General features: G+C 43.5%; 1 protein-coding gene across 1 annotated transcript in view; it reads right to left on the minus strand.

Moving 5' to 3' along the window:
* Positions 1–1,235: 1,235 nt before the first annotated feature.
* TBX15 (T-box transcription factor 15) overlaps positions 1,236–19,776 on the minus strand; it is a 90,611-nt gene continuing 72,070 nt past the window's right edge. The window contains exons 7-8 of the mRNA XM_039717917.1: positions 17,316–17,413; positions 1,236–3,592 (exon numbers count right to left, since the gene is read on the minus strand). Of these exons, the coding sequence (XP_039573851.1) occupies positions 2,808–3,592; positions 17,316–17,413 (883 nt within the window). The 3' untranslated portion in view covers positions 1,236–2,807. The remainder of the gene's footprint in view (positions 3,593–17,315; positions 17,414–19,776) is intronic.

Genomic DNA, 19,776 nt, shown 5'->3' on the forward strand with positions numbered 1-19,776 from the left:
CCACATAAGAGTTAAATAAATATGTCTATAAATAAGGTCCATGAATGCTCACCCTGGGGTCAATATGCTTCATACCCAAAGGAATTTCAATTTGTACTAATGCAGTAAGATTTTCTGAAGAATATGGTTGGATCAGGGAAAAAAGTACTCAATAACATGAAGGATTACACTGCTGAAGGGTCCAAAGCTCATACCCATGGATTCCTACTAAAATGTGCAGAAGCTTAGATACCAATTCTTCACACTAATATTGAAATTGTGCCCTGCATATGTTTTGCCTTTTTGAGCTATTGTTTCCAGTGATAATTTTTTTATTCTTTTTTTTGTTTAATCCAGATTAGACACATGTATTTTGATAGAGACAATGATTTTGATTTTGAGTCTCTTATTCTAGCTGAAATACAGTCTGACTCACAAAGAATTAAACTGATTAAATAAGAAAGAGCAATCTAATGCAAAGAGCCAGAAGAAGTAAATACTGGTTCACACAACATACTATTAACCTGTAGAAACTGCTGCTGTAAAATGGAATTAAACCCAAAGGCAAACATCAAAGCGCAGGCTGAAGGGCATTTCTGAAAGATTCTGAAAGGATTTTAGAAAGGCTCTAAAACTCCCTGGTCAAGATTAAACCAATAATTCATCATTAGGGGTAAAGAAGAGACAACAAGGTGAAGGACAGAGTGTCCCCATCCATAATCCCCCCTACCCTTTTCAGCAGCATCCAAGGCTAGACACAGTAAAAACCAGAATACAGTCAGACAGACTAGGCACAGAACTGGGAACGGCATTGGTATATTTATCTTCCCTTGTAAAAACAAAAATAAAGAAATGCTTGCAGAATTGATCTTTAAAAGTCTTTCTACCTTTCTGGTGCTTTTTCAATTCAGGGGAAAAGAAGTTTATTGACACAAGAAAAGCTGTAAACTCTGCAGCCATAACTTACAGCCTGGTTTGAAGGGGCTTCAGCCTCCCACACCTTTTGGTGTTAATATCTCAATCTCGTACTAGAAATATAGTGCAATTTAAAAACTGACACATACCCCCAATTTCATTTAATTTTTTTTTAAATTATAAATAAACTAGATGGCTATTTTTAAGTGTCATTGACTGTACCGACTGTGAAAAATTGTTCTGAAGAGCTTCTTCAATAATCAAAATAACAATTCAAGCTGTTTCTAAGATACACTTCCTGTGAAGAAGACAACTTACAAATTCCAAGGACTCCACTTTTAAAATCTCTTGAGAAGACAGAATTTTTATTTTTATTGCAATATTGCTTAGACTTCACAATCTGGCACCATATCTTCCATATCTACCCCTCTCTGTTGTGCAAATATGTGTGACAGTATTTTAAAAATGTCTGTATCTAGAAAACCACTGAGGAAGCCTCACAGACAGAGAAAAACACAGAGGGAACAATTGCAAAGATTTATTTAGCGCTTTCTGTGCTTGGCACTTAGAAACAGAGTTCCGTGCATAGGGCAAATCTTTATACAGCTTTTTCTTCATACATATTTTACATACCATTTTTATTGCCCTCTTTTATATTCATAATATTGAATACCCCACTAGGCATATAAATACATTTATCTACAACACCTCACAACAACTCTCAATAATATCTGTATTCTGTTACTTGGTATTTGCATTTTCACACAACTTAAATGCATAGCTTGCACCAAGCTACAATTGTTTTCTTATTTTTAAAGGATTTGAAGAGAAAAAGAAGAAAAAAAAGAACAAGAGGAAAAAAGCCAGAAAAGAAAGATGTTAAAAGGCAATGATCTATTTGGTTAAACAGAGACCATGTGGCAGGTGGAAGGCTGGCAAATACTCAACCTCACTGTTTCTGAAATGCTAATGGTTTTCTACGGCAACTCTCGCATGCAAGGTCAGCTGCACTCCTGTAGAGCTCTCTTTTCTCATCACGCTTCCCCATGAGCTCAGTCTGGACAGGTTCTTCCCATTGGGATGAGTGCTGTGGGAGACACACATTCCCCACAAAGGCTGTCATCCATTCCGTTTCGCTGCATTACTTCCAGTCAAGTCAGCAGGAGCTGAGCCCCTCCCCCCATTCACCTTTCCAAAGTTCCATCCCCGCTTCTGTCTGAGGCTCCTTTGTGAGCTAAAGTTTTCTCTCCTCTCTCTCCCACCTCCATCTGCAGGCTGGGTGCTGGTGAGCTCGACCTCCATAAGGAAGCAGCCGGCTGGGCAGAGCCATGGTGAAAATGAGAAACCTCTTCAGAAGAAGCTCCAGCCCAGCAGCGCCATTCCTGTGCTACAGTGGAAGACCCAGAGGCCACTTGCTGGTTTCAGAAATGGGCTGAGCCACTGGCAGTGAGGAACTGTCTGGGAAGGGGGAGGTCTTTAGAGCCATGGGCAGTGCAGCTTCAGAGGATGAAGCCCTGGGAGACTGCCCTTCTTCAACTCTTGGAGGAGACAGCACAGGGAATGGATCCCTCCACACTGAAAGCTCACACTGCCTAAAGTTAATGCATAAAACAATAAATTCTGCTGCTTCTCTCCAGCTCCTCGTTAAAGTCACACCCTCTTCTCGGCAATGTCCAGAAAAAGCAGATGCTCCGTGCCAGTCTGGGGGCCCTGGGCTACAACAAGCTGCGGTGGCTGTCAGTCGAGGCTCTCCAGAAGGTTCTGGGGCACACACCTAGATGGCTTATGCTCTTGTTTATCGTTACAATACTAGTTCCACTATAAGTTTGAAGGCAAAAGAGTACTGGGATGGGTTCACCCCTGGGAACGATGAAGGTCCGGCTGCCTTCGGTGCCAAGGAGAGGCAAGGCTGGTTAGACCATGTGCACAGACATCTGTGAGGAGGAGCCCTGAACCGCCCCGTACTGCCTGTTGTCACAGGCGGCGGCCGTCTGCTGGTTGCTGGAGGGAGGGCTGATCATGTGCATCCCGTGATCCATCCCTGTGGAAAGGTATTGCCTCTCTCCAAAGGCCCCACTGGAGGGGGAAGAGCAGAGTAAAGTGCTTTGGGAGGTGGTGAGTTTCTCTGGGCTTGCCGCCAGCCTGGGGGAAGCAGGGAAATTGTATCCATAGAGGTTGTAGGGATTGTGCAGGGAGAAGGCATTGTAGGAGCTCTGCTGCATGTGGCCACCACCAAACATGTGTGAAGAGGAGGAGGTGGAGGCAGGGTTGCCTGCTTGCATGACATACTGAAACTGGGAGCTGGGGAAAGATCCCAGCTGGCCACTGTACGCCTCCATCTTGCTGTTGCTGGGCAGGGAGGAAGGAGCCGGCATTCCTGAGATCAAGGAGGGAGTCCTCTGAGGCATGAAGGTTTCGGAGGGCTGCGAGGCAGAAGCGGTGCTGCTCTGCAGCCGGTTGTAGCCCCCGTCGCTCAGCCCTGGGTAGCTCTGCAGTGCTGCCATGTTGCTCCTGGCGCAAGGAGGATAATCAGACAGGTTGAGGTTGCAAAGCTGGCTCTCCCGGCAGCCAACATTGAAAGTGTTGGGGGCCAGATGGAAGGCTGGAGGAGAGCAGGATGGAGAGAGAAGGTGAGAAGAAGCGGATGGTGATGGGGTCCCTGTGCTGGAGGTGGTCGGGGACGTTCCTGTGCTGCCTCCTGCAAAACAAAACACATGGGAGGATGTTCAGCACCCAGAACCACATCTGCAAAATGAGATGGCCTCATGGAAAACCAGCTTAGTTCAATAAAGAAGCAAGGGTGGTAAAATGGCCACTGGAAAACTGAGCCTTTCTTGGCAAGGGCCCTCACTTTATTAAAAACATCCCTTGGTCTTTCCTTCTGCTTTTTTGTTACAACTTTGTTTTCCAACATGCGTTTTATTCCCTTTTAAAATGGAAGAGGGAAGCAAGGCTGCCACAGAGTAATCCAAAGCATTGGGAAAAGCTGTGAGGAAAGATGCCTCCATCAGTCAACAGGTCTGCCATTTCCAGGCATGTTTATCTAGTTATCTCTAGGGAAAAAAAAATTAAAAAAAAAAAGTAATTTCTCCTCTCTCCTGGTCTGCAGGAAGACCACCAGTCAGTGAACTGTATGGTCCCACTGCAAATGTGCTCTATCTGCTCGGGGGCTTGCGGTGAGAAGCGGCTGAAAGCATGTTGGACTTCTGCACTATTCAGCATTTTTGTCAGCTGGCTCACGGTGCAGCAGCACTGATTCAAGCCAGAAGTAACACTAAAATGAAGGGACACAGTTTCAAGGCATATCCTGCTCCACAGAGTGCAGAAAGGGGATGTGTCAGGATTTTCAATCATGTGCGTAAAATTTGAAAGAGATTCCATATGTTGTACCACTGATGTTAACAAAATATTGATATATATGCATGTCAGTAGTATCAGCACATTATACAATATTTATGCTACGAATGATGGAATTGACCATTCTGCACAGCAGGGATGCTCACATGTTCTGACCTGGGAAAATAATACTGTGTAATACTACCAAGAATGGTAGCAAACTGAAAGTGCTATGAAAAAGATGAGGCACAATTTTGAGCTTAAGAAGTCATTATTTATAGGCAACATTCTGAATTGGAGGAAGCTTCCTTGAACAACCAGGAAAATCAGTTCTGTGCTTAAAAGAATTCAGTTTTCTAATGTGCAAACTTTTATTTTGATTTGATTATTCTCTTTGTATGCGATTTCCTTTCTGCATTAGGGCAACCAACACTGGAGACTCTTGTAAAAGGACCAAAGACATGCTGGTGACAAAAATTTGACCAGAGAATAAACAGACCCAGAGGAACTGGGAAGCAGCATTTCCAACAAGATAGAAGATTACAGATGAGAGGCAAAGGGAATTGAAAAGACAGTGTTGGAATGGGCACATGAAATGTCACCAAGGCTGAGATTGCACACTAAGGATCAAAAATAAAGGACAACTTTTTCGTGTATCACCTTATGGAAAAAAATCCAGCAGCATTTTGACACCAGTCTAGGTCTGCTGCTGAAAAAAAAAATTAAAGAAAAAAAGGAAGAATTTAATGCAGTGTTGCTTGATGAAAAGAGAATAGGTGATGCTAGTGGTTAAGAGATGCACTAGAAAGATGTGTTCTGTGCCAGTGTGTGATGGTGAGAATGAAAGTGATAATATATCTGACTCTTTCTGACACATCTAGGGTGAAACAGAATGGGGACTAAAAATATAATCTTGAGACACTAATAATATTTGTGGTTTTTCAATTATTTTTTTTTAACCCAGATTCATAATAAAAGAAGAAAACAGAACTGGGTAAGCACAGCCTGGAGTGATTGCTATTGACCCAGGTAACACTAACAAAAGGCAAATTTCTGTGTTGCCAAGTCAAAGCAGTCATTCCCATTACCAGCCATGGGGAGGAATGCTTACCAGTTATTGCTGAGCCACTGACTCCTTTTGTCATTCATTCCAAAGCATAAAAGAGCAGCATTGCATCAAGTCTTCATTAAAGTAACTGAGAGAAACTGAATTTTCAAATGCACCATGGACTCTGCTTTCACTTCTTGACAATACAGAAATGCTCAAACTTGCTCATGTATTTTAGCTCCAGAGTTCAAAAGGTTGTTGTGTAAGTTTCTAATTTAGCATTTATTTTAAAGGCTACACTTTCCTGGTTCATTTAATGTCTCTGTCAGACAACCTCGGGCCATTTTTGCTGTGATAAGTAAAGATGGCACCTCCTTCAGCCTTTGTCCCTGTCTCTCTTTTACCGGTATTCCATACTGCAGTAGGGTCAGCAGAAGGGAGGGTTGGTCTCTACACAAGTAGTTCCACTGCAGCCTGTTTTAGTTGAAATTGCTGATAAAGGAGAGATTGAACACAACTACAGACATCATTTTTTTGTTAGCCCTGCTGTAAAGAGCACAACCTCCAACAGGGAGAACCAGCGGAGAGCTGAATTAATGTATCATCTTCCAGTTATCCAAGCCCAAAATACAGAGCTCAAACAATCATAAAACAAATACAGCACAAAGTGAGACGTATTTAACGCACGGTAATCCTGCTTTTGACTCTTTACACCATTTATTTCATTAACAAACTGCAGAAAGTGACTCCCTTGCTGACAGTGTCTGGAGAATAAGTAAAAATGCATATGCATGCATGGTTGAGTATTTAATGATCTGCTTGAAATAAAATATATAGAATAAATTATTAAATACAATGTCTTAATTTCAGTCTTCCTTTGCCCCAGAGCTAAACTTTATCAACTCAGTAGGTGAAAAGTGTATATTAGTTACCACTGTAAACAGCCAACTGAGTTCCCTTACTAATCTGAACAACCAGAGTTACAAAGCACAGGCTGTGAATTCCTACCTATTCCTGATTTTTCCAAATCTGTTTGCTTACAAGAAATTTCTAACAAGCAAGTTCTTAACTTTGACAAGCTTGTTTTGAAACTTTAAAGCTTTATGTTTTCTTTGTTTTTTCTATTAATTCTAGTATTAATATTCGAAGCTTTGAGTTTTTAATATGTTCACAGGTATGGAAATATCATTCTCACTTTCTCTAGAGAATATATTACAGTGTGAACATCTGCCTGTGACTTGCATGACTGTCCAAGATACTCAGAAGATAATCTAGAAAGAATAAAGTGAATCCTTCATCCTGCTTATTGGAATAAGGATCCTTAAGATGTGAGGAGGGTACAGAGAGATCTGCTCATCTAACTTGCATTTAAACTGGGGATCATTAGACTTTATTCACCTGCTGAGAAGCTACAATCCAGTCGTACCCATAACCGAGGTTTTGACTACACAAAGTTTTGCTTGTTAGCAGTTTCAAGGGTTGTTTAATGGTTCTGAAACTGAGAATTGCACATTTCAGGTCACCTCCAAAGAAGGATTGAGTGATTCTGCTTTGAAAAATCCCTATTTGCAGGCCAACAGGAAAACCCTGAAGTGGCAACACAACAGTTAAGAAACAGAGTAAAAAGTATTTTTTAATTTTCTCTGTAACTTCAAAATTATGAGAAGGTAAGAAATTCGTCAATGTGAGCAAGTACCAAACCTGACAACTCTCTTTCAAGAATGCTTTTCCACCACCAAAAACCACAAGCACAGGACATGCTGCACTTCTGCTGCAACCGAGCATAATGCAGAAGCAGGAAATTCCTGATCATTTGCAGAGTAATCTTTACACCTCTAAGTGGAACAGGAAATAATACAAAGCAAAGCCTGTCTCAGCTCATTCTCTTCAGACCAGCTCCACTCTGCTCTGAAGGACATTTCTTAGCCATCTTTGCTGGCGGCCCTAAGTACAAGCCATACACAACCTGGACTTTTGTGAAGTTATAACTTGGTCTGTAGTTGTTACAAAGTCAGCCAAATACCCCTAGACATGGCAGCAAGCCCAGTAAATATATCCACACCATACCACAGTCTTGGAAAAACAGATGTGTGTGTCATTTCAATGGAAGGCATGGATAGAAACCAATCTAGTTAAACTGATACACAAAACTATGTTAGGTCTGGTTTAAGTCAACTGAAACCACATTTAAGCAAGAATAAAATGAATCCCTCGATAGTTATCCTCTGTTCCTTTTCTCTACCCACCATTTCCCCTGGAAATAGTTGCCAACACCAAAAGCATTTACCAGCAATGTCACTGTATCTCTCACCTCCACACTTACCATGATTCCAGAGTGATTAATTACTATTTTGAGCAGCCCCCAGAAGATCATTTTTTGTCTTTGCAGGCATTGGTTCCACATATGTGCAGTTATTGAGTCACATTTGTATAAAATAGAAGGTTCAGAATTTCAAAGGCCCCTCCTTTTTATCTGAACCCTGCCCCACATGGCAGTGGAAAGTGTTTGTCCCTACAGTGTCCTGCTATCCTGTCCAGGGTTTAGCCAAGCAATACAGCCATCCTGAAAGGAGCTTGTTCTCTGGGCATACAAGTGATGACTAAGTTGACCTTATCAAAAGAACAGAAGCGTTTTCAATGAGGGGAACTGGAGAACAATCAAGTGCAAGAGAAGTCATAATTTGCCAACTGGGGAAAAAGAAGAACAAAATCATGGTAGAAGATTGGGAGACCATATGGAAAGGGTGGGATGTAAAGGCAATCCTTCCTCTTCTTGTCACTCTTGTGACTCCAAACAGAAATGCTGTCTGTGTGCCAGTGTCAGATACATGCCCACAAGGATTAGGGAAGAAATTACAGATTAAAAATATAATCTCAAATAGTTTATGAGTGGTATTTTCTTCCTGTCATGTGTGTCCATCTACACCACAGTAATGGTGCTGCCTTCCTGTATGCTCCAAATAAACCCCTGCTTTTGCTTTTACCTAGACTGAGCTTGTGCTAAGGACAATTTCAGGGCAAACTGCAGTCCAAACATACATAGTCCATAAGGTATGATGTGCCTTAAAATGAAGGGTTGGAATATTCTGGAAACATTCAGCGTGCCAGGGCATCTGAAATGCTACAGGGACCTCTTCCACAGAAGGCAGGTCACGTAGAGAACTTCTAACACTGCAGTATAGATGGAAAATGCATCTGCCAGCAGCCAGCATTTGCCAAAGGAGCTGTCTGGCAACAGCAAGATAGTGGGGAGAGCATCAGTGCCAAGGGAGTCTGAAGCAATTGTGCATGGAAAAATTTCTGGGATCTCTCTTACGAATGACACCATACTATTCACTTGACCCTCAATTTATCCCAACCTCCTTTATCTGAAAGGTGCACATAAATCAAACTTTGGACTCCACTGCAGCATATTTTCCTTGCTAATCCTTCCAGGCATTGGATGCTACCATCACCTGCAGTGCCTCCATATAAGCCTCTTGGCCCTTGAAGTCCTTGATCAGTGCAGAGCTGCTGTCAGCACAACATACCTGAGCATGAATGCCATACCCTGTGCAATGGCAGAGCCTCATCAGACAGAAAAGAGCTTTAGAGAAGTTTGGGCAACTTGGTCACAGCCTGCAGTTCTCAGCATGGCTGGTCTCACACAGGGGTGACCTAGTATTCACAGTCACATTGCAAATAGATGTGGCTGCATGTCCTCAGAGCTTGTGCCTTACTTTCTGACATGGATGGGAACAGCAAGGTGGGTTGCATTAAGATTTTACATTTTGATGGGTCAGGCAGCACAAAGTTATTATTTGAGTGCAAGAGTTTAGCCCACTCCCACCTACAAGCTGGTTTAGCTTGTGGCCAGACATGAACCACGGGGTCAGCCTGGTCAGCCCATGGCCTGCAGGATGTGCAGAGCCCACAGGACTGTGTCCAGCCTCAGCCAGGTCATCTCCTTCCACCTCCATATGTGAACAGGACCTGGTGTTTGGATTGGTAGGTGAACAATCCCACCTGGAGGAGCCACAGCCCCTCTTCTGACACCTGCCCAAGATGTTGGCATCTTCATCATATGATAGACATGTGTCCAAGCACCTGGGGCACAGAAAAAAGGGACTGTGGGCACTAGTCATTCACCTGGCTCACAGCTCTTCTCCTGGCACTTAACTTGGGCAAATAAGCCCTTCTGAGAGGTAGTTTATATTCACCTGGGCACAGAGCCATGATAATGCAACTCTCCAGCTTTCCAAATGGAGCTGGCCAGGAGCTGGCATGCGTCTGGCCAGCAAGAAGCACAGAGGAGCCTGCCCATGCAGATGTACTCCAAGTCGTTTCTGAAATGTCTGGGTTTTGTGAGGACTTTACAGTCTTGGATACATATGTACAAGGTCTTTCTAAAGCACAGGAAAGAGCAACTCTTACCAGTGTTTTGCAGTGTCCTGTCCTCTGACACAACAATAAATAAATGTAACGGCATGCATTACAGGAAAATAAATTTGAACGAAAAGGTAAAACCTACTATCATCCTGTGCACTTCCACGCACATGCACACTAAGTATGGCATAGGAGATTTACTCTCTGCCTTCCAAGTTACTTCACCTTTGTTCGCAGAACAAAAATTAAACTTGTTAATTGCCCAAGGATGGGAATCTGAGGGAGTAATGAGGTCAGGAGGGACGGTTTGTGCAAATTGCCAGGCAGTCTGACAGATTATGAGGCCAGAGTGTGCCACTGTAACTATCTGATCTCATGTCCTTTTGGAGCCAGGCATAGCACAAACCTGGATCCATTTCTGCTTCAAGCAGCACATGCCTCAGTCCTGCTTGATGCCTTCAGATATCTAAATGCCACAATATCAGCTGTCACTCCTGCTCTCACCTATCATGGCAACTTTTTCCTTGCAAGTATAACTGGCAGCCCAAGATCTCTGCTCCCAATCCTAGCTTTCCAAAATTCAAACTTAAAACTACCCCTCTGAGTTCCCTCTTCACCTCCTTGGAAAACTAAATGGCTTTGATGCCTGTTCCTTGTCTTCTCACCAAGAGAGGGCAAGGCCACCTGGTCTGTGACATGCTGGACTCTCTCTTCACTCCTTCCCTATTTTTAGGAATGAAAACTTCCCACTTTCATGGGAATGAGGGCCATTTCTGTCTTCACAGAGTGTAACTGCCTTTTTTCTCCCTAGAGCCCTTGGCCAATTATCAAATTATGAATCCGCTGGTAAAATCTTTAAAAGGCCCAAATGAGAGTCAAATCCTATTTCTTGCCAAGTTGCTGGGTTGTAGAGGAAACATAAAGAGTGCTTTGTAGTTCCTTGGGATACAGCTCACAGAGAACATTAAAAAAAAGATAATTACAGCAATAGATTTAAGGGGGAAAGTATGTACTGTATGGCACAAAAGTGAGGAATGAAAGGAAATTTTGGTTAAAGTTAGCAAATTATAGAGAAGGACTTTTTAAATAAGTTTGCCTCAAATTACAAGAATCATTGGAATTAATGGCAGATCTAGAACAACTCAGAATAATACTTTATATCCCTTTACATCTTACAAATTTCTTCAAGGCAAACAGCAGTCAGAAAGTTAGAGATAACACTTGCCTTGGTCATCCTTCAAGAAAAAATATTTTCAAGATCTAATGGTAAAAACCAACATTTTTTTCTAATGTGGACAAAGAATGCGATTCAGGAGATGTGATTTTCATTCTCATCCATATCCAGAGCACCAAGACAGCTGAGGAAAAACATCGAAGTACTGTGGCGAGTTCAAGGAACATGTAATTTTCTATTCATAAGAAAATTATGTGCTACTCTTAGGAAACTGTTCAAATCTTCAAAGCATCATTGCCCACCTCTAGTCATTCATGAGAAATCTGATCACCACTCACCAGATAACAGAGACTTAGGCTTCAGTCACTGGAACTCAGGGTAAACACCTCTCTGGAGGAACAGAGCACTTCAGGCTCCTTTCAGGTCATCAGGAAGTGGCACAGACTTTGACTTCCAGCTTCTTGTGTCACATCTGGGAGGGCATTTAATTTTCCAGTGAAGCACCAAAAATGTCCCTTCTCTAAAGGAAAACTGCAGCTCAACCTAGAAGAAGCTGGAACAGTGTTTTTCTCGGTGCTTTTTTAAATGAGGCAATCTACAAGCCATTTGAAGTACGGAGCAGAAACCAGCAGTAGATCCCAATAACTCTGGCAACAACTGCTGTTTCCAATCTGCTCTTCAAGGTCAAAAGAATCAAGCAGATAATTGAGTCCACACCCAGCTATCTGACCTCTGCCAACAGCCTAGACTGTTTACAATTGATTTCGAAATGAAAGCAGAATCCAGATTATCCTGGTGGCATTGCTGACAGAACTGATGGCTGACTTTGGGAGGAAAGGGGCCAATCAGATGAATTTGTAGGTCGTTCAAACTCCCTTTGCACAAGCAGTTCACTCTTTTGGGAGCCATTATTTTTGGGATTGAGGATCTCAGATAAACCCAAAAGGATCGTAATGGTTATAATCTTCTTTCTGCCTCCAGGCACATGTGATGCCTTCAGATGAAGTTCTGGAGGGCTCAGTCTTCCTTCCACTTGACAGCAGTACACATTTGTGTATTCAGGATTTTGTTTTCATATGGGTGCAATCAGGGCAGCTCTCTGAGCACCACCCCCACGGGGGAAGAGTATTATACTAAGTAAGTTACAGGCAGTACAGACAAACTTTGGCAAGAGAGAGAGGTGATGCCTGCCCAGAAAGGGTAATGTTTACAGACAGAGAAGCTGGAAAAGCAGCAACACCTCAGCTCAGGGTATCTGTCTCACATCTGCTGATAGCCGGTGCAGACTTAGGGTCTGTCTGGAAACATCGTTACTATGAGAAAATATTGTTCCTTTCCAGCAGTAAATGAGAGGTTTGAATCTCTTCCACAGCAAGGAGAGGGAGCCTTTTTGTGCATATCCTTGTTGACGCAAGACTGCAGGGTTTAAGATATTCTCCTCTCAGAAGGGGACAGTGGGACCTGTACTCAATCAGGTTGTACATGCATGCTGCTCTAGAGATAGCACCAGCTGTCTCACCAGCAAGGAACACACCCCTCTTCCCCTACAGTACCCTTGTAGATAATTTCTGATCTCAAAATGCTGATCTCAAGAGCCATAAACGCTAATTTTGCAGACCCTCTAAGAAGTGCAGTCTCTACTCTCTACCTCCAGTCCAAGATAAACGCAGATGCTCAAGCTGATGGAGAAGGGGTTGAATCTACTGGATCTACCCTTTGGTGTATCCCTGGCAAAAGCACTTATTCACTAAAAGAGCCCATTTGTAAGGAAAGCTGCTTTGAGAACTGACCAGTCATGTTTAAGGTGTTTGACTCTTGCATATTTGTTATTCATGCATCAGAACAGTAATTTAATGATGAAGTGAATTTTTATGTACTGCAAGCCTAATGATATATCACATTGTATGACTCTTACATTGGTCCTGAAATCCTGCTTTGGAGGCACTTCTTCCTACCAACTGCCAGGGTACCTTTGATTTCATTTTCTGATAAATCATCGGCTTTTGTAGGAAGGATTAGATACTGATCACTCTTCTAATATTGCCTTTTTAGTCTCATATGTGCTCACAAAACTTAGAGTCAGTGATAGTGATCTGCTCATCAAAATGTCCTGTGGGAAACTGGATATCACAAATGAGCCAGCAATAGCTCTTTTACTCTTAGTGACATAATGCAGAGTTACTGGAACTCTGATTTTCTTTTTTCCTCCCCCCCCTTTTTTTTTTTATGTTCCCTTTTAAAATCAAGAAACCGAGCCACAAATTTTTAATAATGAGAATCTGGATGAGGTTCAATCTAAATTTTGAAAATATATTCCAATTAAAAGCTTTAATAGTTTCTTGGCTTTCCACATGTCTCGCTGCCATATGCATTCAATAACCCCAATCCCCCTTTCTCACCAGCAGCAAGTAGACTGCAGTGTGGGTGATACCATTCCCCAGAACTTCAGCTGCTCCTGGATTGCCATTTTTGCAACATTTCGTGCGAAGGTTTTTCTCAGGGGGGACTTCTTTCTTTCAAAACTGGCTGCAGATCTGCTGTGATTGTGTCCAGCATGGTGCTCACTCTTGCAAAGCTGTGGATACTTTTGGATTATGCACTCCAAGAGAGAGGTTTTGTTCGCAAGCCAGGGGATTTCACTAAGAGAAGCAGCTTGTTCTTTCCCCTGGTAGGACAACATGGTGGCCACTTGGGTCACAGACCTGCAGGGACTTGCTGATGTGCTGTCCTTCAATGCAACACGTGCAACTAAAGCTCATGGACCAGGAGATTCAGCTGCACCAGGCATCTGCAGCTGGGTGCAACATCAAACCCTCCAGTCTGCGTGGCAGCTGAAAGCCATCATTGTGCAGATTAGAAGGTTATTCAATCCCTGCATGAAACAGCTGCATCCAGCACACCAAGTATCGATTTTGGTGTGTCCCTTGCTCCACATAAAGCTTGGGCCAAACAAATGGGCAAAGCACTAGGATGTAGGTCATATGGCAGTAAGGATAGTGTGGAAAAAATGGTAATATCTTTAGATAATTGTATCACATGGATGCGTCTGGAATACTCTGTGCAGACTTGTGTTTAAAGAAATGATTAAGAATCTGGAAAAGTTCCCACTAAAAGATAAATTAAACTATTGGTGCTATTCACTTTGAGAGGCACAGAAGGGGGAGATAAAAACCTGTAAAACAATTAAATGGGTGAAGAAGGTGGATGAGGAGAAATTTGTCCTTAGCTCTTAACACCCCACTAAAAGGGATAAATATTTAGAGCAAAAAACTTAGTCTCTTGAATGAAGCATGTTTGCATGCTTGCAGGTTACCAAGCAATCTCTATTGCCCTTGCTACCTTTGTCCCCATCACTACTGACTATTTTGCAATATTTTTGGGATTTGTACCTCTTAGGAAATACACTTATTTTTTTAGATCTGGAAAAGTTAGTGCTGGAACCAGACTCTGCAGGGTAGTACCAGGATTGTCCTTTCTGGAGGGCATTTTTGTAGTTATCCTCAGCTTTGAGATCAGTCAGCTCCTCATTTCAGAATATACACTAGCTTTTCAGAACTGGCACGTGTGGCAGTAAATTAAATGCTCTCCAAAAAATTGTCACATTTATAGTTATTTTTATCAGCCAAATCTCTAACCTGGCCAAATAATTCAGTTGGATTTGTTAGGCAAAACTGTCTTGGAAAATTCAGGTAGCACAGAAAAATTTAGCTTGAAAGCAAGGAAGACACCATATTTATGCTGCTGATGCCCCAAGCTTTTTCCCCAGAAAGTGTAATTTTCCCTATTAGAGCAGGACAGGTCCATCTCTAGAAAATCAAAACTGAATTCCACAGTGCCTACAGCAAAGCAGTTACGGCACATCCTTAATGTAACTAGAATCTACTGTATTTCTTCCTATCACCACAGCCAGTATCTTATTTTAGTACTTTTATCTATTCTCTCTCTCCTCACAGGCTGGATAACCATGGCTTGCTCCTCATCAGTCCTAGGCATGTGGCCACTCTTGCTGCCCTCGTCTCTCTGCAGTGAGAACTCACTCCTCTTTAGCTGCAGTGCACATCTACTCCCAAAAGTTTCCCGTAGCCCCCATGCAATTTCCCAACAAACATTTCAGGGGATAAAAGGAAAGCTTGCATTTCCTCAAATGTTTATTCAGAAATGTCACATATCCACCCAGCTTTGATGAAACCGGAAGGATCTGGAATTAAAATATCTGTTTATGAAAAAAAAAAATATATAAAAAAACCCCTTAAAGTTTCTAATTCATAAATATATAAGGGTATGAGATGACACCACACAGCTCAGAGCACTGAAGCTCCAGATGGGTGAGAGGAGGAAACTCTGGAGCAAGTCACATCCATGTAAAGTCTCAGAGGATCTGAAGTTGAATGGCTTATGCCGATGCCAGCTCTTAAACAGCAGTGATTTACTCACCTGTCACCCAGTTCATGTGCTTGAAAGCAAGGAGATGAAGAGGTGTGAGCACGATATATCCTGGTTGTCTTACATTTGGAGGGAGGAATCACATGTGGCTTAAAGCCACCTCAGCATTTTTTGCTCTTTCTGTCAGCAGTTCCAAGGACTCCATATCAGCATATTTGTCCTTGCCTTAGGGGGCTGTCCAGTAGCCAGAAATTAAAATAGAGCATATTTATACCTTAGCTTTGCACCTATTTTTGAGACCAGGGTTCAGCTTGTTACAGCAGTTACCGGAGAGATGAGTACTATGAGGGTTGGAATATTTCTGATTTATTCTTTCACATGGCTAAATGCAGAGCTCAAAAACCCTCTTGTAATGGGTTGTTAGGTTTTGAGATCAACCTGTGAACACAGCTTCAACTAAGGGCTGCCCTAGGCTTTATTGTCTCTGGTGCAGTGGTGGTGGTCTGCACAGGTTCCAGGGTACTGGCTTGCTTCCTGGCTTTTCAGCTGCCAAACTATATTATAACAAGCTAAAAATACATTAAATATTTTCCTTTCCTAATATTACCTTACCACGTAAGCAATCGTTGGACCTGCCACTAGGATGTTATCTGATAACTGAGGGCAGGGAGGCAGGCGAGCCCGAATAGGGGTGAGACATCAGAGAGAGGCTGCTTCAGTGACTGTGACCAGGAGGAGAAGCTGTTATGTTTCTATTTAGGTGGGTGATGAAAACATTTCTAAATCCTTGCTTTAACCCATCTCTGACCACGTGCCCCACCACAAGTGCTCCTCAGCACAAGCCCCTGAGCTTGTGCAAAACACCTCCTGCCCCATGGTGTGCTACTCAAGAAGAGTTGGGTGGCCAGGTGAAGACCATGCACAGGGAGTCTAACAGAGCTGACTGGAGTGTGCTCTGTCCTACTTCTGTGCTGTGCCATCAGAAAGATCATTTAGCAGGTGACCTGGGCCCTGGGGTGTTGCGTGTGGAACTGGCATGGGGGGCAGTCAACAAGCAAGAAGAGATTCCTCAGCTGAACACTCTTCTGATTCTGCCTCTGTGATGGGCAACCCCAACAGCCACCACTGCTTCCTCAAGGAGAACACACCATCCCCAGGTGGATGCAAAATCTGGAGGGAGCTTTTGGGGGTGATGTCAAGCTCGAATGTGAGAGGCTGGAGAATCTGCTACACAGGGCAGGCAGTTGGTGTTGATTGTGACACCTTTGCTGGTGTCACATTTGAACACCTTTTGAATTGTTTCTTTTCTTGCATGTATGCTGGAATTTAAAAAAAAAAGTATCAGGCTGCTGCCTTGATAACTCTTTCTCAGTGATCACTGTTTTTAACTAGAAATAGCTGCACTAAAGTGAATGGGAAAGACCTACCTCTGCAAAAAGCAAAATGGCAACATGGCCTGAAACTAGAGATGAAAGCCCTACTTAAACTAATGAGATATGTAAAGGGCAGAAGCTATGAAAAGACTCAGCATGAACACTTGGCCTATCCAATAATTCCTCCCAGATTCTTACTAGCAGAAAGTGTCTTCAGCAAGGCCACTGTGTTTTGAAATCAAGGCAGCATGACCCCAAAGGGAGACATATTCTTGGTCTCCTAAAACTTCCAGAAGGTAAATCCCCCCCAGCCCCCTTCCCCTTGTGTTTGCATACAAATGGCAAATGTAAACTGTAAATGGAGAACAACATGTCCGACATGATTTCCTCAGTCTTTCTGTGCTGTCCTCACATTTAACTCATACTGTGTACTTGGGCTGGTTTGCCCAACCCTACAATCCTTCCTGCTCCTCCTTCTACCTCTTAGGACTCTAGCTCTAGGGAGACCAGGGAACCCAAGAGATTCTATCACACCTCATAAGGCACAGCCTGTCCACTGTTTCCATCCCCCTCTCTGCTCTGTGTCCTCTCACTTCAGCCAAGCACTCAACAATGTGTATGACGTCCCCATTCCAGTCACTGGACACACAGCAAAGTGCATTGCTGCTTTTGTGCCCTCTTATCCTGCTCTTTCTACAGGAGAAAGAGCAACCTCTTTCTTGCCATCTCTTTGTTCACTCACCTTGCTGCTTCTGCATGGTAGTGAAATCTTCAAAGGTGAGAGTGCGCACGGGGGGCCTCCAAAAGGCGTAGGTCTCCATGATGGCCTCCAGCCCCGTCCTGTGCAAAGGAAAAAAAAGGAGTGAATAAGAACATCAACCAGCTGGGGACACAGCACTGAGGAAAGAAAGCTCTGACCTTGCTTGGCAGGCTGCCAGCGGCCACTGAAAGGTCACCTTGGCATCTGTGAATTCCTCAAGTGGGTCTCCCTGCACAAGTGCTGACCACAAGAGTAAAATGAAATTTCTCCAGCCCAGGATTTCAAAAGTTCCTAACAGTCTCTGAATGCCTTTTCCCTTTCTAGCAAGAATCTCAAGCCTTCTGTCTGCTTTCCAGGGGACACATGACTATCAGCTCCTTAAGGCATACTCAGTTTATCACTGAGTGGCCCTGCACAATTTTGGATGTAAGCTGTCATGCAAATAAAGAAGGCCTGGGATTCAGACTATGCAATCAGAGATTTTGTGAATTGCCTTTCCCTGCCACTTCACAGTTCTGGACACTGTTCCAAAGTGCTACGAGCAGCCATCAAAAAGGGAATCTTCTTGGTTTTGAGCTTCAACTAGAGATGCGTAGGATGCTCTTTCTCAAAGATCAGTGATATATCTGCTTTGGTTCCCTAACTCACCACAAAGACTTATCAAAGAGAAAAAAGCCAAAAACTGAGTGAGAGTTTTTCTTCTTGAAGGGGGGTCTCAGATTTGTTCTTCTTGTCACCACAAACTCATAGCTCTGCTGGAAGTCTCTTAGTGCCACAGGCTCAATGAGGACATAGGTGTGTTATCAAACCCACCGGAGTTTCTTCCCAGGAAAAGTTCTCAGTGGAAGCTGCACACTGCTCTGTTCCCCATTCCTCACCTTCCCCAGCCTGTTTTCCCACAGTAGGTTACAGCCCTTGCACTGACTGGATACCAGGAGAGATTCTTCATCAAATGAGAGAACGTATCCCCTTTCAATGCAAAAGGCACAACATCCCCAGAGCCGCTCATCAGATGTTGAGCTGACACTGGAGCTGCCTTTTCCTTCTGAAAATGTCTTTCTGCACATGCCTCCACTCACTCAGTTAACTTTCCAGAGTCTCCCCGGAAGCTTGGATGCTTTAAATACATTGCAGTTGGCAAACCAAACTCTGTATTTTAAGAGGAGGTTTAGAAGAGAGGTTGTTGCATGGTGTTTATTAGCTGCTAAGCTGTTAGAAGTAGAAACAGAAGACATCTCTGCATAGCAGTCTCACACTAGTGCTGAGCACATTACAACAAAACTATTTGGTTAATACAGCGGCCTCTGCCAGCTCATGGAGCTCAGAGGCAACAGGGCAGGGCAGAATTTGAACCCATCAGCTAAGCTGGGCTCTGTGTGCGAAAGCTGCCCTTTGACTACCGGTACCACCCCCAGGATTTCCTCTGCTCCCTGTGTGTGAAAGTCACACATGTTCAGACTACATCTGCTTCTCAACATGCACAGCCAGGAAGAGAATGGTACCTTTTTTGCAGCCTCATGAAATTACTCCAGCCCAAACACTAAGAGAAAACTTTCTGGTACTATATATCCAGGGGGCATAAAATGCCCTGAGCAAGTTGCAATGCAACCAGACCTGTTGTTGAAAGGACCTGCCTTGATGATTAGAACCACGTAATGTATCAGAAATGCAGACTGAAAGTTCCAGCTGTGCTACTCCAGCTGCTCTGTGTCTGCCACAGGATGGTGTGGGGAAGCAGGGAGGCCAACTTACTGAGGGCAGTGGACACACTGGCTGGCTCAGTCATTAGATCCCCAGGTACAGAACCCCACTCTGCACCAGCACTGGGCTTCTAGCTCTGGTCTCACAACTCCCAGTGGAGGTGGCTCATGGAGGCACTAAAAGCAGATTAAAGCTATTACCCCTACCCTCTCCCTGCAGCCTGCACCATTATCAGCTCAGCAATTGACTCACAAATCAAAGTTTCTAGCTCTCCATCTAACATTTTCCCCTGTATCAACACAATTCTCACTGGCGCCATAGTATTTCTACTTCTAAAAGAAAAGGAAAAAAAGAGAATATCCAGGCCATAATAAAAAGAAGAAATAAAACAGTAAATTTGGAATAATGTATTGCTTTCAAGGGTTGGACTTAACTGTGTCTGTGAGCTGACAGGGGGTAAATGGCAGCACTGAGAGTGTCAGGGCAGCTTGTAAAGCTGTTCTATCCCTGCCCTGTATGTCACAGGAAGGAAAGATGCCAACACCATCAGGGACCCACCTCCTCCTGCTCCAGGGGAGCAGTTCTACAACATCCCCCTTGCTGTGAACACAGCTCCTGTCCCCCTTCCCTTTCCAGGCTGTGGCAGCAGCTGGCAGCAACAGTGTGGCCTTGCCCTTCAAAGGTAAGGGCAGTGTGGTGTCACAGGTACCTGAAGGATGGATGTCAAACTCCACAGCTGGCT

Source organism: Passer montanus, unplaced genomic scaffold (assembly GCF_014805655.1).
Source record: "Passer montanus isolate IOZ18808 unplaced genomic scaffold, ASM1480565v1 scaffold39, whole genome shotgun sequence".
Taxonomy (NCBI): domain Eukaryota; kingdom Metazoa; phylum Chordata; class Aves; order Passeriformes; family Passeridae; genus Passer; species Passer montanus.